Here is a 22,669-nt window from a genome sequence, read left to right as displayed (position 1 = left end):
GGGCATTAGCAGAAGTGGATTTAAGTCTTGATCGAGTGCCTGCCTAGACCTGATAGAAAGCCTCCTATTGACTCCAGAGGTGCTTTGGATGGTGGTCTCTGAACAGATGCTGCACAAGGGATTAAATTTGTTTTGGCAGTAAGCTGTTCTGAGCATTTTTATCAGTTGAAGACACCTTTTAAGGTGTCTAATTAAAAAAAGGAAAGGCTACAGTTACTACTAAAGCTTCGAATGTGCTGGCATTTTATAGCTCCTTTTGTTTCATGAGAGACTCAATCAAAACTGTTTACAAATGGGAAAAGGTTAAGCCTTTAAACATTGGGATTTACGGAAACTCTTTAAAGTTTACCACTGAAAAAAGGGGTTCTGGAAGAAAGGAGATGCTGCTTTGTTGTGTTTTTGAAATTATTTCAAAAAATAATTATTATTAATTAAACTTGAGGAATATTTTAAGAAATTATTTAAGAAATAAATGTGAAACTTTGCTTTTTTAATGCCAGTGCTACTGAAATATGACGTAGCACTATCAGCTGGCTTTATATATTGACAGAAAATACGCAGTATGGAGGAAGTGGCAAAATTCATGATGTGATTAGAAACCTTAACTTTTGACCTTGCCTTTGACTGCTGGATGTTTTTAACCTTAGCACTGTGTTGATGCGTTTGCCTTTAATCTGCAATGTAAATCAGGGAGTGTTTTAAATATTCTGCCTGATGAATCATAGATGCTTTTGCATTCAGCTCAGTATTGTTGCGAATATTAATACATTGCCTATCTGGAAGCTTTTTTCCTTGCTGGAGTGGCTTATTTACCTTTCTGTATCTCATTGTGGAAGCGTCATTGCTTTCTTACCATAATGTCTTTCTCTTCTTCAGCTCTGCTTGGCCATATAACTCCTCTCGTTAGAGCAGTCACTTCTTACAAGATTGTCTCATTCCTTTTTTCACAGTTGCTTTCTTTTACATTAGAGCTCCTCTAACCACCCACAGAAGGGGGGAGGCTGTCCTTTTGGGTTGGTCCAGGACAATGCTTTTCCAACTTATTTTTCTGACCCCTAACATGCCGTATGATTTTGGATAACACCTGCTTCAGCTGGCTGCTTTGAAAATGAGCCTGGTGAATTTTATTTTTTTTCCCTCTTTGTGTCTTGAGGGTCGGATGCACACTGGGGCTGGCACAAAAGAAGTGAGGAGAGTGGTTGGCCAAGGGCACACACGTCTGCCTTCCCTCTCAGCCACCAGGATGGTATTTATGATACTTATGATTTAGGATATTTATGATTTATGGTGTTTATGGTTTATGATATTTATGATTTACCTGCAAAGTCAAACTGAACCCTTGGGGCAAGGGGGAGGACGAACCCTTCTGAGGGGTGCTCTGAGCAGACACAACACCTGGGGGCAGATCCTGCTTCCACCACTTCACCTCTGCTGCTTGGTAGGCTGCTCCGTAACCCAGTCCCAACGCCGAAACAAAAGTATTCTCCCCAAAATGCGTTCTCCCACATCGGTGAGTCATCCTGGCCAGGGGTCTGTGGGAACTGGAGCTGGCAGGAGGCGTGGGCAGGGCAGGGAGCCGTCACGTCCGCTGCCTGGGGAGCGCGAGCCAGCCCCGAGTGCCTCCAAGTATTCATTTACGTCCTCGCCTCGGAGATGATGGTGATGGTGATGATTTCACGGAGCTGGCAAAATGAGTGTTTTTCCTCTCCCGGTGGTGATACGAGGCTCATGATGAACAGGGGGGTTGTACAGAGTGCACAAACAGCTGGGAAAAGGAGAAGACCAACCTTTTTTGCCTCTTTTGTACCCACACGCACTCCAGCGTGAGCGCCGTGATGCTAGGGTCCAGTCATCGCTTTCTGTCTGTGTTTGGCTTGTTTCTCTACGAACCACTCACTTCACAAGTAGCACAGCTTAGTGAGACACACACAAGGTACCTTGTTCCCTCTGGGGTGCTTTGTGGCTTTGTGTCTTGGGCACTCTTTGAGGAGAAATGCAGGATTTGACAGATTTTTAGTTTTGCAGCAGCAGTGCGGACCTGATCCACGGTCTGTATCTTGTTTTGTGTCTCAGGCTGCTTCCTCTCCGCTCTCTCTGTTCAGATGCATACAATGGCTCAGGAGGCCGCTCTGCCTGAAAAAGGTTTTTTGACCACTTTCTTTTTTACAGATGTATTCACTCTGATGTGTTTTGCTCCGGAGCCGCCCAGCAGGAGCAGCGGTGTGGGCGTGCAGGACAGAGGCTGCTGGAGCTGGCCGGGGCTTCGGCAGGGCGCCTGCTTGAGATGGCCCAGGCTGATGTGGTCCTGCTGCTCCTCTCACCACGCTCCCTTCCTCCCATCCTTGTGCTGGATCTCGCACGCATTCGAGCCCATGCAGATCCATTTTGGTGCGCTCAAGCCAGCAGCAAACCATTTGCCGTTTCTTTAAGCAGTTAAAGGATGGGTTTGTGCAGCAACAAAGCCGCTCGGCGCTGCCGGCGCGGGGAGGTCCTGCTCCCAGCAGGCTGCTAATGGCACTTTATTCCGGCGTCAGGGCTTGCAGGAGCGCTCCAGGAGCTGGTTTAACACACAGCAGCGGCAGGAAACCTAGCGAAGCCGCAGAGTGGGGCCGGGCCACGTGAATGCATCGAAGCACTAAAGCAAAGTGCTGGGGAGCACCAAAGCTGGCGCAGCAACTGGTGGGACCGCAATAGCCGGCCGTTAACTCAGTTTAATAAACTTGAGGTTTTTTTATTACAAGAACACTATGCTGGAGAGGGATCAAGCTGTAGATTTCAAGTGTTCAGTGGTCTAATCCGATATTAGATTTAGCCTGGAGATGCAGTTAGAAGGACTATACCATCACTTAAGTCACTTTAATGGCTGTTCGGTTCAGGGTGCCTTACATGTTGTTTTTTTAATATATTATTATTGTTATTAGTAAATTATTTTAATTGTCATTACCGAAATTTAATCTGAAAAAAAACCACCATGATGGATGTGTAGTGCGAGCTAGCGTTGTTCAGTTTGCAGCTCTCCACTGGGATTTATTCGCAGAAGTTAGCAGGAGATCCAGCATGTCCTCCCGCTCTCCAGGATTGTTCAGAACCTCATTGTGGAATAAATCTGTTTTTCTTCATTGCTATTCAAATGATGTGTCCCAGACACATTGATTAATCTCTAAATGTGGTCTGCTGAGATTGAAGATAAGTACGCTCATTTCTATTGTTCTAATTCTGAGCAGAGTCTGTTACAATAAATGGAGCAGTATCTATTGAATTCATGCTGAAAGGTAGCGGCTACGCACGGATTTGATTGGTAGCACTGTCATGTGGATTTTTTTTCTTTATCGGCTTTCTCTTTAAGTCTATAATATACTTTTATTTCTAAAAACGCCATGAACTGATAAATACTGAAAATTCGGTGTAAGCCAGTCATTCCTAAGCCACACTTACAATTGTGTTTTACAGAACCTGTCTTGAAATTAGTTTTGTTAGGGCATTGAAACCTCAGGAGATCTAGTTTGTTTCTCTCTGACTCACATTTTTGTTCCACTTTTGCAGGAGTTTTTTGAGAATCCTGCTTTTCGCCCGGACGGCATGAAGCTCTATCCAACGCTAGTGATCCGTGGCACTGGTCTGTACGAGCTGTGGAAGACTGGAAGATACAAGAGCTACCCCCCTAGCACTCTTGTGGATCTGGTGGCCAGAATCTTGGCTCTCGTCCCACCGTGGACACGTGTGTACCGTGTTCAGAGGTAATTTTCTGTGGTGGGCTTTGGGTATTGGTTTATTGCACTTGGAGGGATTCTTGCTTTAATTACAGCAAGATCTGACTCAGCCTGTTACTATTTTTCAGTCACAATCATTAATGCACTAAAGATTTTTAAACTGCCTCCTATCTATTCAGAATGGGAAAGGCCAAGTAGAACAAGAAACCATTTAAATTGAACTGCCTCTCTAATACACCCAGAAACTTCAGGATTTCTGGAGGCCCCATTTTCACTGCCAGCATAGGATGTGGCACACGCAGTACTCTAATGATAGTGATGGATAATTGCCTCTTGGCTGTGGGCGAAGTTTCCTATATTTATTACAGGAGCTACGAGGCTTTTTTTTTTCCTGTTGCTCTAAAGACTTCCTGTCTTTCCCCATGGGCATTGCAGGGTTTTCATAAGTGTATTATGGTAGTGCTGCTATTTCCATTCAGAAACCTCCCTTCCTGGGGCGATAAGTAATACTTGCCCTAGCATTGTGTTTTCAGTGTGGGGTCCTTCTTGGATTATTTTTTCTGCTGTTATCTTCTACGTGTCTGATAGTAGGAAGGGAGGCTGTAGCACACTTACCTATTTTTGCATGTGCAGACACTACTCAGTTGGCTTCCAGCTACACGAGCCAGAAACAGTGCCAGTGCCTAGCTCTGGAGTGCAGAATGAGAAAGCCTTGTGCTTTACACCTCACCTGGATGGACTTCTGTAGGGCACTTGATTTTTGTGCCCGTTTGGAAATGTATTATGGAGCAGGGATAAGTGGAAAAACGAGGCAGAGAAGAAAGTTGCTGAAGGCAAGAAACACCGGGTAGCCTTGACAAAGTATGGATGCAGCCTTATCAGTGGAATTTCTCGAACATCCATTTAAAAAAACAGTCTTGCTCAAAATTGTGTTTGTTTACACTAATACAAAAAGTAATAGGGCACTGAGGAAGCCTTGTGGATGGTGCAAAGCATCGCTGAAGGAGAGGATGCACAAGCAGGATCTGGTGGAGTTGAAGCTGGAGTAATAACAAGATGAGATGCAGTTCAGGCAAGTTTGAGATCAAGCTCTGAGGAGGTTGTGCTGCAAACTGGGAGACTGCCATGTGAAAATAGCAGAGGAGGAAATGTTTCCACTGCCTTGGTCCATAATATAAATAAGCCACTGGTGAAAGCAGCTGTGAAAAGCATTTTTTTCCAAGATAACTTTTTAGAGACAGAGGTATTAATGGAGACTTTGGTAAGCTCTTATCTGGAATAATCCCCATCTTCAAGAAAATGAACTGTGGAAGTATGTGCACAGGCGCATCAGTCTTCTTTTTGAAGGATAGAGGTGGACAGAAAATCTCTGCAAGTTTATGGGAGAGGGAAAATAACCTTCTAAGAAATGGGAAGATTGATTTGGGCACAGAACGAAATGGGAAATAGCCTCGGATAAAGCGACACAGGAAGCTGGAAATTTTCTGTCAGCCAAAGGAATGAGATTCTGGAGCTTTGCAGAGTTACCAAAGAGGAGGAGAAGAAAGTAAGAAGATAGTAAAACTTGATTAGGCTGATGAATGTGAGCACGTTCCAGCACTCTGTGGTAACATGGATTCAGTGACCAGGAGATCCTTCCTGCAGATCTCTGCTACTGCAAGAGACTTGTGGCTGTAGCTCTGAGAAGAAGGTTGTGATGCTGATTAAGGAAGCAAAACACGTCTTAGAGGAAATATCTACTTGATATTCCCCCAGGCTTTTCACATCATTTGTCGAAGCGTTATTAAAAGCAAAACTCCTGTCTTTTCCCTCTGTATGCTCTTCTCTTTCTTCCTGATGGATTCCAGTACAGACGTAGTGGCCCATTTGTTGGTGATGCTCTTACCATAGGTTGTATCTGAAACAAATGGCATTATTCTCAGAGGAAAGCAGAAGTCTGCAGGTCATCTCCTGAAGAACATGGGCCTGGCAAAGGGTTTGCTTGGTGTGCTGGTTTCCCAGAGCCTGATGACGGGTTTCTTCTGTCGGCGGCAGCAGCCCCCGTCCAGCTGTCATCCAGCTGTCAGTTATTATGTTCCAGTGGAATAGCTGTTTTCTTGCTGACTGCCTCAATGTTATCTGAAACTTGTTCTTGGTGATTACAGATTTTTACACCTCCAGTGCAAAGTCCAAAAGCTATTACTTTGATCTAAATTGCTTTCGGGGTCATTGTGTGACTGTGCAGCAGAATAATGAACAAAGCCAGATTTCTGAAGGATTCATGGCCTCTTCCCAGCATTGCTTCGCTGAGGATAGCGACCGTTTCCAGCTCCCCATTGCAGCCCCCTGCAACGTTCCCTTTCCACCTCCCTCCTGTCTGCTTCCCCAGCTCCTCCTTCCTTCACCTCTTGCATTTCAGGCTCTATTTCTGCCATCCTTCCAGTTTCAGCTTGCCTTCCTAGAAGGCAGCTTGTGCTGAGCTCCCTGCACACTGCCTGGCTGTTTGGTACGTGCATTGGATTTTGTACCAAGCACCACCAGAAAAAGGCTGAGCCATCCATCCCCTTCCTTATTAAGACCACCGTGTGAGATCTCTGGTCCCTAGTAGCAGGTTTTCAGGAAACACAAGGGACTTGATACTCTCGTGGTCTGCCGCATGTTCAAAATACTCAATTTAACGACCTGGGGGAGCACAGGAGAGGCGTCCCTGGCAAAACACCGTGGAAGGATTGAGATGCTAATGGCTGGTTGGAGGGGAATAATTCTTTGTGGTTACTTCGTAACTCTGGAGATGCTTATTGCTGTATTTGTCCTGAATGTTTGTGAACCTGAGCATTCGACAAACAGAAGATGAAATAGGTCCCGTTGAAGCTTCTGGCAAATTGCACATGAACTATAGTAAGGTCAGGATTTAATCCCCGTATCCCTCAACTTAGTTAGCATTTTAACAACTCCTGAAATCAGTACATTGCTGTCTGGTGGGTGTTCAAAACAGGCCATTAATGTGTACACTAGTGATGCACACAGGGTATTTGTTTAAATACTCTGCCCTCATTTGAAGTGCAGCTAGAGAAGCTATTTCTTGCTTGCTTTTTATTAAAAAGCTTATTTTTCACATTTATATTTCAATTTAATTTGTTGCCTAGCAGGGAGATGAGAGAGGCTCAAGTTACTGTATCTTGTAATCTTTCATTTATTTACAGTAGATTATCTGCTCTTTCGTAGCTGACTCTGGATTTAGCTAAAGACTTGGTACTGGAAGATGTTAGGCTGTTTTATCTACGTCGCTCTAGGAGAAATACATACAGTCTGACTTTTTTGGAGTTGTTCCATAATTAGAAAAAAGGCGTTTTAGTTAGATTATCACTGTAGATCTAGCATGCCCTGGTGAAAACGCTGTTCTCCTCTAGTGTGTCCTTTAGTCACAATGTGAAGTGCTCATTTCCTCTAATTGAAGCTCTTTGAAGTATGTTGTGTTGGTTCTACAGCGTCGTGTTTACTCAAAGAAATCCACAGAATAAATGAACTGGTTGGCTAATTGTATTTCGCCTCAACATTTTGGCATGCAAGGGTAAGAGGCACGGAATTTTGCTTGGATCTTTTGGCTTCTGGAGAAAGAAGAGCAGGGAAAACAGGGTGGGGAAGTAAAACACAAGCCTTATGCTGGAGAAAGTTTTACTGGAATTGGTGGTGTGTGATGCTGAAATGGGAAGAGAATGGTGGAGTCTGAAGCACTTGTTTCATTCTTTACAGTAAAAGAAAACTCCTTTTCTTGCCCCCTTGCCAGTGTCTCAGATTTCTGTAAGGCAACAGCAGCACAAGGATCAAGTCTTTAGGACCCTTGAAGACCTTTCTCTTTTATACAGCTGCTGCCAAACCCAGCAGTTGTTCATGGTGGCCGTGATGCAAATGCAAGTCCTCAAGGAACCGAATAGATCAATTAATACATTTTAAGAGGTCATCAGACAGCTGCTAGATGGTGATGACTTTCAGTCACTACTGAACCAAGATGGATTAAGCTAATTACATTACCAATTCCCTGAACCATCTCATTCTCTGTATGTTTTTGTGATACTCTGTGCTTTACTCTTTTGGATGTTTGTGTAGACAAAGGAGAAGTACTCACCAAGGAATGTCTACGTATTAAGACCAACCTATTTTACAACATGCTGAGTGTCTTTCACACTGGTATAGCCCTTGTTTCTTTGTAGAGGATCTGAAGGATTTTGAATTTTCCAGTAGAGCACTTGGGTTGGTGTGTTATCAGAAGGGCCAGGGTGGAGTTTGAGCAGGAGGAGGGAGGAGAAGCATTTGGAACCGCTGTAGAATGCTGCATTAAAGAGAAGGTGTGTGTGGTTGGGATGTCCTTCTAATCGTCATGCTTCTTTTTCAGCTTGGTCTGGGTGCATAAATCCTTCCTTCTCTAGGGATGGTCTCCTGCTTTCCTGACGTCAAGTGGGACAAACTACTGTGGAAGGCAGTGGAGAGGGCAAATTTGGTCTTCCTTTCAAATTCAATTTTAGTACCTGCCTTGGAGAGCTGAATGAGGGCGTCTTGCCGTTCGCAGACTCGCTGATTCATATTCCCACAGGAAGACCCTCGATTTTCTGGCTGGGCTTTGCTGCAAACCATCGGCTAAACAAAACTTTCTCACTTTTAAACAGCAAGCTTCCCAACGTAAAAACATTGTCATTCTGACAAATTTTCCCCGACGTGCATTCAGCTCAGACCCAGCAGAAAGGTGTGCTCTGGTTCCCAACCCCTGGTCTCCAGCAGCAGGGACCATGAAGAACATCTGACACGGAGTCCTAGGCTAGGCACAGCCTGGGCTGGGTGATCCTTTTTTCAGTTTTCCAAGTGAAGAACTGAGAGCAAAATTGTAGCTTATTTCTCAGGGTTGTAAAAGCCTACTTTCGTCTTCGGTCTTTTTTTTACTAAAATGAACTCTATTGCTTTTTCCCTTCATTTTCCTCCTGCTTTTAGTTGATTTTTGCCTGTGTTATTTCTTGTTCAACCAAATACTTGAAACAAAGGTAATTCAGGTACGTTCTGTGGTCAGCTATTTGGGATCATGGCCTAGGTGACCATAATGGTACTTTTTGGTTTATTGCCTGCTAATGCAGTTGTTTGAGGTTTTTCTTTTTCCTTTAATACGCAGAGATATTCCGATGCCACTAGTGAGCTCCGGAGTGGAGCACGGGAACCTGAGAGAGCTTGCCTTGGCCAGGATGAAAGATCTTGGGACACAGGTAAAATATTTGTCACTTGGTGTTGAGGGAGAGCTGCTTGATAATTTCACACAAAGTAGCAGATCCTTTTTGAGAAGAAAGTAGTGACCAGAATATGATATGATGATATCTTGGAAAAACTCTTTTTGTTTGACACATTTTGTTGGTTTTTAGTCTAGAATTTGCCCCCGTTCCTGAAGGTACTTGATAAATATTTTCTGATATTCAGGTTTTTAATGGAACGAAACCTTTTAAACCAGAGAGAAGGCAGGAGTGTTTATTTTTAATTTATGCTATTAGAAATTCTTCTTCCTTTCTCTTTCCCACGCATGCACTTACTTGACTAACAATTGGAAGAAAAGCTCTTAGGCTGAGGCCAGACAAGTCTTCAAAGAGAGATTTCAGCACAGACAAATGAGACTTGATATTCTTGATATTTCTAAGGTCAAATAAAAAATATGAGCAGGAGTGGAGAGGAGAGAAGGGAGGAAGTGCAATTGTACTTGAAGTCAGAGGCAGGTATGCGTACCCAGCCGTGATGCTCCTCAGGAGGTCGCTGTGGCAGTCAATGTTGGCTGTGCCCCATGCAGTCTGCTCAGCCACAGTTTGAAGATCCTGCAGCCTCTGGTGAAGTTATGCCTGGGTTCTGCCTTTCTTGGGACTGGGACACCCAGCTCCATAGACAAAACATCACACAAACCCCACTCTCCTTCACACAGTTCCTTTAGGGCTTTAATTGCTTTGGTGTCCTGGTGCAGAGGCAGATCCTCACCACGATTGTTCCATACATGTGTATTGTGATTTAGTGCTCCCTCCCTCTAGCTCACCTTTCCTTAAAGAGGTTTTAAGGTGTTACTGCATCCAGCAGGATGGGAAAGAGGCCGGCGTGAAGCAACCCAGACTATAGTGAGAGCCTTGGTGTACTAGGAGGAATGCGAAAGCCAAATCCAGATGTGTGGCTGCGTGTGCTTCTGGATGAGTTAGATTTTGTTTTATTCTAATTGGGGCACAGGGGATGAGAGGGGAAGGCTTTGGAAAAAAAGAAAGAAAACAGAAGTAAAGGAATGGTTTGAGGCAGTACAGTAATTACAGCTTTTGCAGATGTACACAAGCTAACCTTTAATCTCTTTGCTTAAATACCAAGGATACCGAAGAAGCAATAATAAAGGTTTCATCTGCTGTGCTGTGTATTGTGTACCTGTAGCCCCACATAAACTCACGCTGCTGAACTATGTTGTTGGTGTTTAACATGGATTGTTCTCTAGGCTGCGTGTAGCTCCCTACTGCCTTTGCCATCTCACTTGGATCTGGCAGTTGCGGTGCAAAAGATCAGCAAATAAACTCCAGACTGTCTTCCTTCCAGCTGGGCATTCTCTACCAGCTTAATCTTTCCTAAGCTGATGCCCTGCACTTTCTCCTTAAATCATTCCTTCCAGACTCTCTCTGGTAGCAAGCCAGGATTTGGCAGACAGCTTTTCTGGCCGCAAAAGCTTCCATCCCTCCTGCTGGCTTTTCACTTCAAAACCAGGCAGGGGGGACAACCTCTGCGCTGCAGCTAAGCCTTTTCAATTGAGCTCTTTAGGGCTAATAGTGAACTCTGGTTTTGATGCTAAAACCACTTCACTTGATCTGAACCTGATCAAGACCAGCTGGAGAAACGGGGATACCTGATCCATGGCGGTCAGGGCTGAGCCCAGTAACTGAGCTGAACCATTAAAGGGCTTGTCAAGCTGGCAGTCATCGCTGTTGGAAGACCCAAATCTGTAAAAAATTGCTGCTGTGCAGATGATTATAGATTTTAATGTAGTGAGGCAGAAACACTGCAGCTGGTGGAATGAGGAACCAGGCAGTCTGCTGCAATATAGCTTGAAATACAAGGTACTGGTGTGATTTCCTTGTGTCAGAGGAGAAAACTAGAAATGTGCTTTGTCCTTTTTTCTCTTAGCTTGGAAAAGGAGAGAATGCCAAGATGAGGAAGGGACTTGCAGGAATCATATATATATGCTCAGTAAAGATCAGCCAGCTGTGGCAGTTCTGGCTTATCCTGTCTTTGCAGAAGGTCTCGGTGCAGAGTTTTTGAGGGCTGGGGATCAGGCGCGCCAACACAGCCACTGGTGTTTGCGATTGCTGGAAAGAAATTATTCCTGAGCAGCCTTGTTGGAGGCACAGGATGCTGGCCTTTGTGCTTGCCAGCCACTGGCTGCAACTGGAGACATGCAAACGATAGATTGGGACACAGAATTTAAAGCCGTCATCCAAGAATACATCGTCCTTTCTCAGGTCTGCGGCTCTTAATGAAGAGAGGGAAGTGCCCTGCTTTTTACTGCGCTGTTTGGGTAGTCAAACAATTGTAAAACAAAGAAGAGTTTGCTCTAGAGTCATGGCACTACAGTGAATCCCAGTTTTGGCATAGCCCACTGTAACAAACAAACAAAAACCACTTTTTCCTGGTATTTGTGAGATTGTTGTTCTATATTGATAATGGTATTTAAAAGGATGGAGAAGAGCACAGGGCATAAGATAGAGCTGTGCTTGTTGTGGACGTTCCGAGTTACTGTGTGAATTGGATTTTGACACCTTCTTTTCCTGTCTAAAAGTCTGGCTTTTGGAAACATACAGACAGGTAGGTGTTGTTGCTGATGGAGCAATTACAGCCCGTTGGTGAAGGCTGTCTTCCTTCCCTCCAAGTACAGCAGTGAGCAACTGAAACTCAGCTGCTTGGGGTAAAAGCATTGTGGCTGTGCTTGGCTGACAAAAGTTGGATTAACCTTTGCATTGGACTTGACAGTAGGCCTGCTAAGACGTGAATTCACACAGTCTCTGCACTAGGAGTGCTAGGAGTATCACAACTGTTCACTAACACGAATCACTGCCAAATTGCTCAACTTCCATTGGTTTTGCTGATAAGCGCAAAAGGTTATGTGAGCTATAACCCATCTCTTCAGCACTGAGCGTGGAGCTTTGTCTCCTCCCCTGTGTGACTTCTAAAAGGGAGGGAAGATCTTTCTTGGCTGTCTGTTTTCTACTTTCTCCTGGACCCAAGCCTCTGTGGAGGCCAGATCAGCGTTAGCTTTACTTTCTTATATTTGAGTAGGTCTTCTGCAACAGTTCTTGTGCGATTGTTTAGAAGCAAGAAAAGGGTTGCTGAAAATCATAAACTGACTAGTTAAGGACTCTGGTGCCTTGGCATAGATTTTGCCAATGTTAGATCTTTCAAGTGTAGGGTGAAAATGGATTATGCCAAAGTCTTTCTCTGCTTTTCTTTTATGGATGCTGACTTTCCCTCCAGACCCTGCTGTTTGTGAATCAAAGGGTACTTTTTCTCACGAACCATAATGGTTGCTTAGGGAATTGATTTTTACCAGCATGTCTTCCCATTTAGTACAAAGACCTCTTTCCAACATATATCAGGGATGGACTGGTAAGCATTTATATATTGAAGCCTACCCGTTTGAAATTCAACCTCGCAACTTCATGCTATGTCAGCTTAGTTTTGAACCCAACGGTTGGCTGGAAATCCATGTGTTTCAGATCCTAATATTTTTCTCCCGTGTATTTTTTCTCTCCCTTTCTTTTCCAAGTGTCGTGATGTAAGGACAAGAGAGGTTGGAATTCAAGAAATTCACCATAAAGTGAGACCGTATCAGGTAGGATTTGTCTGCTTTAGAAGAGCTTGCTTCAGACACAATTTGTTACATGCATTTAATATGGAGGTTTGGGGATCCATTTGTTGAACATCCAGCCCTGCAGTTTGCCTTTGAAGCTGGATCCAGTTTTCCATTTATTTTCGCAGCAGCTTTGGATGTCTTCTGTTTGACTGCAGTCACATGTTGGAATTTATGGGCCACCATGTTCAACGAACTGACTACAGTCACCAGTTATTTGAGTATTTGCACTGCTGTAAAAAAATAAGCAATTCTTTTTACCACTTCTCAACCTTCCCTTTTCTCCCCGCCCTCATTAAAAAAAATGGATTTGGAAAATAGCAAAACCACAGTATGTGCATGCTGAACAGGAATGAATATTTAGCAAGGTGAATTTACAGCCTTTTGTGTGAATGTGTATGTTTGTATAGGCAAACAGAGCATGTATAAATCCACTTCTGCACATCTATCTGTATATATTAACGTCAGCAGGTCCATTGAGCATATAACACACGGTGTATTCTTCCTTCCTGAAATAGTTCACAAAAAGATTGCTGTGCTTATTTTATAGAAAGGAAAAGATACACTGCTGAACTTCAAACATTCAGGTCAGGAAACTAATCCTCCATCTCACTCCAGTTACAAGAAGGGATCGATTCTTCCAGAGAGTGGCCAGGATGTCCATGGCCATGTTGGGACCAAGGAGATGAGCTTTCTAACATCACATCGTGTAGGATCCATCTTAGTATGCACGTATGCTGTGCCATATAAATGACACCCTGGAAGTATTCTCTTCCTGTTCCTTTGCTGACAGCAAGGAGAGACTGCAGTGATTATAGAGTTTGTCCATCACATATTTGTCTCTTCTTTCAAACATGAATTCTTTGTGCCAGACAGCAAGTACTGCCTCTCTCAAGTAGAAAGCTGTCAGAATGACACACTGTGCAGTGGGCACATACCCACTTTCTAAATGTGACTGACTAAATTGGGACTAATCTATGTGTCAACACCGAGATTCCTAGCAGAGGTCCTCTCACTTGCATTTTGGAAGCTCTGCTGAGTATTTAGGCGTCAAAGAGGCTCCAAGTTAGGTGCCAGAAGTAGCATGAATATTCTCCGAGCTTAGAATCTGAAAGGTGTTCTCACTTTGCAAATCAGAGATTACTGGGAGCCATATTCTATTTTTCTCCTGCCATTATGTAGAGTCAGCTGGAGTGGAATATTTCCCATCTTGCTGACTGCATAACAGAAATCCAGCATGGAAATCTATAATGATCCCAAATAAATTATCTTGTTCTTAGTAGGTTTGTGCTGAGGCTGTACAGACTCATTTGTACATAGGCCATGCAGCCTTTCTGCTCTTTCCCCGTTTCCTAATCTGTGGTCATTTCACAAAATATCTTCCAAAGATGTCTGTTGTCAGCAGTGCTAATCTAATTTAAATTGTAAATTTCTAGAGTAGTTAGCAAATAGCTTATCACAGGGTTTTCAAAGCAACATTATGTTGAATATTCCCTTTGTTAAACTCATCTGTCTGAGTGGCAGGAGGATGTCATTATGTAGTCTTAGCAAAATTTATCATGACAGCAACCAAGAGAAAAATTCAGAAAATGGTATAATTTTTCATGAACTTTAGACTAATGACAAGGTATGATGTTTTTCTCGGCTTTGTAAATAAACAACACATTCTCTTGATAAGAGAGACTATCATGTCAGATGTAAAATAAATTAATCGTTTCCTATAATTAATTACACTTTATGCAACTTCTTTCTGTTCAGGATCAGTAGGCTGTATGTATTTCTATAATGGTGATGGTGTGTCTGCTTTTAAAAGTCTTTAAAAAAAATCAATTTGAAGTAGATTACTTGCCTGTAGCTGGTTATTTACAGAGCTGTCTCTAAGCTCCCTTTTCAATTAGTAGCATTTCTCCATTGCAGCGGAAGGTATTCGCTTGCTCTCAGGATGGTTAAAGATGTATAGTGCTACGTAATAGCCTTAAAAATGCTCTGGTGGATTGTTGCTGTAAAGAGAGGTTGGACTGACAGTTTTTGAAAGGCAAGGGGCAATGACAGCTCTGTTACAATTTCTGCTTTAACACTAATATAGGTTCATATCTGTAAGAAGCTGCTGTTTCTGCAAAACAGGATTTTTTGTATCAAGTTAATGATCTCAGTGTAGAGCCTTAGCGAGGGTAAGGCAGACTTTAAAGCAGGGAGTAGCTGCTTTAGGTCAAGTGTAATCTGCACCTGGGTTTTCCCTTTATTTGTCAAAGTAAGTTTAAGACAGACTGTACCAGCCATTTAATAGGTCTGCATATCGACATGGTCACCCACCCTAATGAGAATTATTCTTCCCCAGCACACGGGGTGGTTTAGATGAGGGGCTGACATAGGGAATTGCAGCATGCAGCATGTGGCTGTGCACCGCCCGACCAGGAGGTGCGCAGGGCTGGCTTTTGCCAAATTTCTACCAATATCCCAGAAGGAGAAGGCTTTGCGCATCTCATGAGTCGCTGCAAACCCTTTAAGGGGATTTTTTTATCCTAGGCCCCTCTGTTATGCCCAGTGGGGAATACAAAAGACTTGGTCCAAGACTTTTCTGAGCAGATGAGGTTGTCCGCTACATGCTTATGATGCTATTAAAATACAAATAGTATAAAGCTGCCTGGTGAAGGTTCCTGCAGTCTTACTTCATCTGTCTACCAGTGCCTTTTGGATTGGATAATGGCATAACTTCTAGACCTACTGGAGAACAAGCAATGGAGCCACGTTTACTAGTTTTTGTTTTGTTTTTGTCCTCAGGAGAACTCAGAAGTCCTCAAATCTCGCCGCTTTGAACTCTCAGTATAGCAGTGTGTAATAACATTGTGTTTTTTAAATTAGCATTAAGCTTTAACCTAACTGCTTGTCTGCAGTGGGTTCCCCATATGACACTAACAGCCCAATCTGGGTATTTCAGAAAATCTCATGCTCTCTTATTTTCCTGTACATTTCCATTTTACTCGTGGTGTTATGTACACAGGAGTAGATCTGGATCAGCCTGCGCCAGCCGTCCTTAGCAAGCTGGAGTGAAGCTGTGCTCCCAGAGAATTTGGCACATTGGCAGACATCTGTTTGGGCACTTACCCCGTGAGCTGTACGTCAGTGCTGAAATGAGCCCTGCTTCTGTAGTCAGTAAGGGATTTAATTGTGAGCTGTGTTCACCCAGGCTTCGTCATGGAGTAGAGCAGGCAGGCGACAGAATCCCTTATGGCTTTTCTGTAAACAAATCTTTAATTCATGGTTTTCTGGGTATTAGAGGATTTGCAGAAAAAAAAATACAGATGTCATTTGCTTGAGTCTCTATAGTAGTACTGGGAAGAGCATGGCAAGGTATACACAGGGATCAATCTTGTATTGTGCCACAGGAAAGGTTGGATACACCAGTGCCACGTTTGTGCACAGAGCATCCACTCTTGTTGGCCATTCACATTTGAATTCCTAAAGTTAAAGGAGTCTTTCAAAGTTGTGGAGTTACGTCTACACCATGGTTTTAGTTTAGCTCAGGGGTAGGCTTTTGAAATAAATACTCTGATCATCAGTCCCTAACTTCAAAACCATCAGGAAACACAAAAACTTGATTGCTTTCAGATTAATTTAGAAGGTGCCTTCCAGGAGCACACCTAATGTACATGAGACATTAATGGGTGCCTAGTTCCTGGGGTGAGCCTAGAACTGAAAACCCCCAAACATGTTGTGTGTGGGCATCAGGTCCTCAATACCACAAGCTAAGCAGGGGCTGCTGCCGCTCATCTGTTGAGCCAGGCAATGTGGGAAATAAGTTTGGTCTGCTTAGCAGCTGGTTGTTGCACGTGGGCAAGGAAGTCCCTGCAGCAAGGATGGGTCGCTGTTCCAGCCACACCAGATCAATTCAGGGCACAAATAGAGTGACTCACGTCGCCAGAGATGTGACTTTCTTATCATCAGCAACAGGATACGTCAAATTAACTCAGTGCTAACTCTGCTACAAATAAACGCAACTACCGTTTGATCAGGTCTCGTGTTGCCATGAGGAAGCTTGATTTTGTGTAGTTTTCTGGGTCCTGGGGCAGCTCCTTGGTGATGGTAGGTCATGATAACATGAAAAAGACATTTTTCCTTCTTTCTGCTTTCTTCTCCGTCAGTTACTTTTTATAGCTTCTAGGTGCTCTGCAGAACCAATTTCTTCTACCCAAGCATGATCTTGATTGTATTCCCCACAGTCAGCTCTCACTTTGCTTTTCCCTTCCAGTTGTTGTGATCTTCAGAACCGCCTTTATGTAGATCGGTAGCAAAAACTGGATTTGAGGCAAGTGGTGTGTTGTTACTGGTCAGTTCTCAGGGTACCTGTCGGGATGGGTTCGGTGTCTCCGGTACAATCTAAATGAGTAAACAGGCACATCCTGCTGATTCTGTAAAGCACACATAATTTATGATGTGTTGCAAAGATTTCTGGAACTCAACAGACACTCAACCAACTGTTTCAGATCGACTCTTGTTGCAGTTTGCTCGTGTAGGTATATCCAGGGTGTTTGCTGCGAAAAAAAACAGCTGATAATTAGTAAAGTTGACTGCTGCTTAGAAAACCCATGCTCTGTAGACGACTCAAGCTTTTTCTTGTGCAAATCAGTAAAGACATGGCCCTAAATGCAGGTTTAGTGAAGGCAGATGCAAAACCACTCATTCTACATTAGCTAAGTTGCTATTGGAACTGAATTTCAATTACAGCAAGTCCCTTGGTTAGTCGAAAGAGTTGCTGCCCCCATTGATCTTGCAGTAATTATGAAAAGTAACTTAAGAATCACAGTTTTAGGTTGCTGACTTACAAACTGGCAGCCACGTGGGTTACCAGCCCTTCTGGAAGCATGCAAATAGACATAGAAGACTAGTTCTGTCCCATTGTCAAAAATGTTTCTGTTAAAGTGGTCCGTGTTCTTATCTTTAATGATTGCAGGAGTATCAGTTCTTATCCAGTACTGCTAAAATCCATCTAGAATTAAATTGGCCTTTAAGAAAGCACTTCATGTTTTCTCTGAATCATAATAGTTTATGGATCCATGAAATTGGTTTCGGTCTGTTCAACATGTTGCTTAAATATATTTAATTTTTTTTCTCTTTTCCTCTTTGTATTCTTCACTGCTTCTTCTCTTCGACCAGATTGAGTTGGTTAGAAGAGATTATGTGGCTAATGGTGGCTGGGAGACCTTCCTGTCCTATGAAGACCCAGAGCAAGATATTCTCGTTGGCCTTCTACGACTGCGGAAGTGTTCAGAGGAGTCCTTCAGACCCGAGCTGAAAGGAGGTGTTTCCATCGTCCGGGAGCTGCACGTGTATGGGAGCGTGGTCCCAGTGAGCAGCCGGGATCCTTCAAAATTTCAGCACCAGGTACCTCAGGCCATCTTTATTTTTCATCTGTGCTTCTTTTTTGCACCCCACCCCTCCCAGTATAATTAGAGAAGAATTTAATTTCATCTCTGAGATTCATTCTTTGTTTGGAATACAGTCAACTGCAGTAAAAAAACAGAATTGAATCTAAGCTCCTTCTTGCATTTCTTGTGCTGAAATCCTGCTGTTTCTGAGTTTTTGCTAGTGTGATAGTGTTTAGGCAGTCACTACTGCTCTGAGACAAGAAAAAAAGCATGGCTGAATGCTATCTGCATTACTCATGCCCATACAATACGAGAGCTCATTACCTGCTGCTAATTTGGCTTTCAAGTGCTAAGCAGCTCTGGTTCTGAGGTATCTTTCCTGTGATATCCTGTACTGTATGTACATCAGACTTCACTGCAAACTGAGTAAGAGCAAAACAAAGGGATACATCCATTGTGTCTTTTTATTTCCTCCTAAAATGGATCTTGTTCAATAGATGAATTTCACTTCTGAAATCTAAAGTAATTACAGATGGGAAGGCGAGATTTTTTTGGTCCTTCCCAGTTTTCCTTCAAGGGAACATTTACTGAACGAGAGAATATTTATCTTAAAATGCAAAGAATGGAGTGGAAAGCTGTGTTTCTAATTCCTTGCAGTGAGTTGTATGAAAATTGCACATTATCCTTCTGCTGCATGTAACATGCTGTGGCTTGCGGTGAGCAAAAATATGAATTAAATTTTGCCCTGGTAGATTTTGAACCTTTCAACTGAGCTTTTAAAAAAGCAATCAGTTTGTCCTCGGTGCCAGAACTGCTCAGGGCTGATGTTTTAAATTAACTTCCTTGTATTTATTAATCTTTCCCTGAGTATATGTGTTAAGATGCGGTTTTGTTGGACGCTGATGACGTATAGCCATAATGCAGTGGCTGTTTTAAAAATAATAATAAAGGAGCAGTGAATTTATCCACTGCAAAACAGCTAACATTTCAAAATTTTGGAAGGAAAAAGTGGTCGTCAAAAAGTATTAAAAAAATAAAAAGTAAAAAAATCAATTGGAAGTGGCCAACTGCAAACCTTAAAATAGGCTGGAAATTGAAATTTCATGGCATATGACGCACTGATGTTCATTCAGAATTGTCAGTGTTCAAGAGGTTAAGCAGAAAACGTTTTTTGCTGTTGCGGGGACAATTTCTGATTAGAAGAACATTTTAGAATGAAGATTTCTGTGTGTTATTTAAAAATGCCTGTAAGTGTTAAGTGTTTTTAGAATTAAATCACATCCACTTCGGTTTCAACACAGCCTGAGTCTGTACATCGTGTCAGGAAAAGAGATGAACAAAGAGCCAAGGATAGTTCCTGCATCCTAATGTTAGAAGTGAATTAATCCAATCAATTATTGCCAGATATATAGGACAACTAAGTTGTTAAATAGAGTGGAAAGGCTCTTCCCTTGTTTTGAAGCATTATTTTGATTCCAGTAGCACCCCTGCTGTGCAAGATTTCCAAACATAAATAGAGGTGTGGATCTGGTCCAGAATATTAACGTGATCTTCTGCAATTCTTTTTGCTTTGACATCTTTTATTTCACAAGCTGAGCCTGGTAGGTGTCCCACGAGCTCTGGAGAGCGGTGTGGGTCTGCAGGAGGCACGCAGGTGACTTGATGCAGGCCTTGACGCTCAGACAAGCCTGGTGGCCACTGCGTGCTTCAGTTCTTCAGCCTGAAATGGGCACAGTAACAGCTCCTGGCTCCCAGAGGGGCAGTGGAAATGAAGATTGTGAGGCGCTAAGGCAACAGTTATATCAGAAAAGCCAACAACAGCTCTAGGCACATCCACTACAACCAATGTCCCTGGCCAGAATTGCAATTTGACAGTATAGGCACCTGCATCCAGTGCCTGTGCTCCATATTTAATCCGTAGCATTAAGCCAGGTCCAGCAAGGCAGCCATCCAGACGGATGGCTGTGTTTGGGCTTGGTGATTTCAGCAGGATAGACTTTGCAGCACGAGGAGTCATGGGATGCGTACCAAGTTGACTTACCTTCACCGCGTTTAACTTCATTCTGTTTCTGCCACTGAGAAGCTGTCAGGCACTAGAGCTGCATATGGATAATTTCATGTTCTGAAGAAGAAAGAACCAAAAACTGGGAAAGCTGCACGGTAAAGTTCAGTGTTAGTACACCTCTGTGCAGGACTCTTCCCAAGCCGCTGTACTTTGCCCTCTCCTGCAATAAGATTCTGATAATTTCTGTGCCTGAACATACGTCTGTTGGAAATGTACTAATGCTTACATTCTGACCTTGCTTATACTTTTCTATTGTTACAGAACTTATATTTTCTTCCTGTTATTTCTCCTGTTACAGGGATTTGGTATGTTGCTCATGGAGGAGGCGGAAAGAATAGCCAAGGAGGAGCATGGGTCATGGAAAATTGCTGTAATTTCAGGTACCTTTGCTTTATCCTTTTTTTTTTTTCATCTTAATCTGAAAATAAACCCACTACAGCTAGCACCACTGCTGTGAACATTCATCGTATTAGCTTGAAAATGAGCATCAGCAGATGCTTCTTAGTAATGGAGTCAAATTCCATCATAGCTTTGTCCAGTACAATACTATTATCGTAAGCAGCATACCAGAGGACGCGCTGCAGGGATCCATCCTGCTCTTAGTGCCGAAGGAGACAGACTGCGTGACCATGGGTGGCTTCCTCCTCCGAAGGCTGCTATTTCTGAACTCGCTGATTTGGCCCCGTCACAGGTTGTTATTGCTGAGGGCTGCTTTCCAGAGTTTGTGAGGATAGAAAATTGCCAGGCTCCATTTTCGAGCCTTTCTGCAAGTACCGTCATTAGGGTGGACAGATGTGCTTTTAGGATACATTAAGCATTATCATGAAGAAGCGAGCTGTATAAGAAAGAGCTGCAGCCCTTTCTCCTGTTTCATTTTCAAGGCATTGTGACTAAAAAGAGTGGCATCAGCTCATAGTGTGCGCGCGCGTGTGCGTGTGAAGTCAAGGTCAGAACTACCTTTGTGCATTAATTTATTCCTATATTAGCAGTTACGGTAGTTACAGAAAGCTTTTTTACAGGCATATATGTTCTATAACAGAGGAAGCTGGTAAATTGTATGGGGAGAGAAACTCTTATTGGCCTAAGATTCATTTGTGCTGTGGGACTTGACAAGAAGAGCTGTAACTTAGGCCTTTTAAAAAAACAATAATCCTCTCCCTCCCCACCAAAAACCACTGAAAAGCAGCAAACCACAGATCTGATCCAAGCTGCCGAGTGCTGAAGCGAACAGCCTGTGTGTGTGTTTCCAGCTGTGTCATGTCACGGGGTGTAGGATAGCTGAAGTGAGCTGTCTCAACAAGTACTTGTGACGAGGGCCAGAGCCTGAGTGAGGACAATGCGCAGGCAGTAGCCAGATGCTTCAAGATAATTCTGTGTTCTCTAGATTCCCTGTTCCTTCTTTTCTTAAGACACAGGCCAGTCATGTTTCCCTGTGGCTGCTGCATAGGAGTCAGTTTGAAAATTTGAAATGGGAATTTCATTTGGTTAAGAAATGTCCGTACCAGGTAGCTCCTCAAGTGGAAATGTTGTTTTTTTGGTGTTTTTTTTTTTGCCAGTAACGTCTTGGTTTGGGATTCATGGAGAGAGGCAGCCACAATCTCTCTGTGATGAAGAACATTTAGTTCATCAAGAACAGAAAACACATAGCAATTGCTAAAAAATGATCTGTTGAAGCATTCACGTTACTAATTTTAGCTGTATTTTAGCAATCTGATATGAAGAATGTATTCTTTGCATTGAAATGCAGTGCAAGAAGTCTGTCTTGCTGTGTGCACAGTTTGTGTCATCTTACTAAGGCCTTGTCTGTGATTTTTAATATTTTTTTTTCCTGGACTGCAAAGTACGATACGGTACAATTTGTCTCTATAACAGAATACTACAGCATCTGCAAAGAACAGAAGTTTTCCAGCTGTTTCCTTGGAGATGATTTCACTTGAATTTCAGTTCTCCTGTAACTTTTATCTGAAATACAAATGCAGACAGAAGTTCTTTCTGCATCGGAGGATGAACTTGATTTTGCTGCTTTTGGTTTCGGAATAGATTTTAAATCTGAGAAGCCATTGAGAGGTTAGGTCTCCAACATACTGCAAAATTTTCACTACTGTCTAGAGAGAAGCCTGGAAGGGAAATCTGCTTTCAAGATGTCTCTCGCAGGGCTCCCTATCTCATTAGTACTACATGTTTTTATTAATGCTTTGTTGCAGTGTTTTCTTTAAGTGTCCTTTCTTCAACAGTATTTTCCAGTCTGGCATTCAAGGGCTACATCAGTACTAGTTAATTAAATAGTGCCAGAACATCCAAACTGCCTCTTCAGGGAATGGTCCCCGATGCATGCTGATGCATGCTCTCTGCCAGAGAACTGTGTGGGTCAGTGCTAGTCCTTCTGGACCAAAACCTTCCCGAGGCTCTGCTGGTAAAGTAACAGAGCGAATGGCTGAGTTTCTGTACTCTGACAATTATTATTTTGCAAATTAGAAATACTTTTCTTCTCTCTTTCATTTCTTCCAAAAGAAATGCGTGAGGTTTTCAGGTAAGGCTTTACAAAGGATTGTGATTATTGGCTACAGGTTAGGGCTCATCTCTAAGATTCAGGTTCAGCTCTGGTTAGAAATCAGCAGCAGTCATCATCTGCGACTGTTCCCTACCCTGGCTTCTC

The 22,669-nt window shown here is 43.0% G+C and overlaps 1 protein-coding gene across 1 annotated transcript in view; it reads left to right on the top strand.

The window, feature by feature from the left end:
- The window catches only part of ELP3 (elongator acetyltransferase complex subunit 3), an 84,688-nt gene that overhangs the window by 45,156 nt on the left and 16,863 nt on the right, over window positions 1–22,669 (top strand). The window contains exons 10-14 of the mRNA XM_040551487.1: window positions 3,544–3,737; window positions 8,848–8,938; window positions 12,499–12,564; window positions 17,737–17,964; window positions 20,312–20,393. Of these exons, the coding sequence (XP_040407421.1) occupies window positions 3,544–3,737; window positions 8,848–8,938; window positions 12,499–12,564; window positions 17,737–17,964; window positions 20,312–20,393 (661 nt within the window). The remainder of the gene's footprint in view (window positions 1–3,543; window positions 3,738–8,847; window positions 8,939–12,498; window positions 12,565–17,736; window positions 17,965–20,311; window positions 20,394–22,669) is intronic.

Source organism: Cygnus olor, chromosome 3 (assembly GCF_009769625.2).
Source record: "Cygnus olor isolate bCygOlo1 chromosome 3, bCygOlo1.pri.v2, whole genome shotgun sequence".
NCBI lineage: Eukaryota > Metazoa > Chordata > Aves > Anseriformes > Anatidae > Cygnus > Cygnus olor.
Note: the sequence above shows the minus strand (reverse complement) of the source record. Positions and strands in the feature narration are given on the sequence as shown.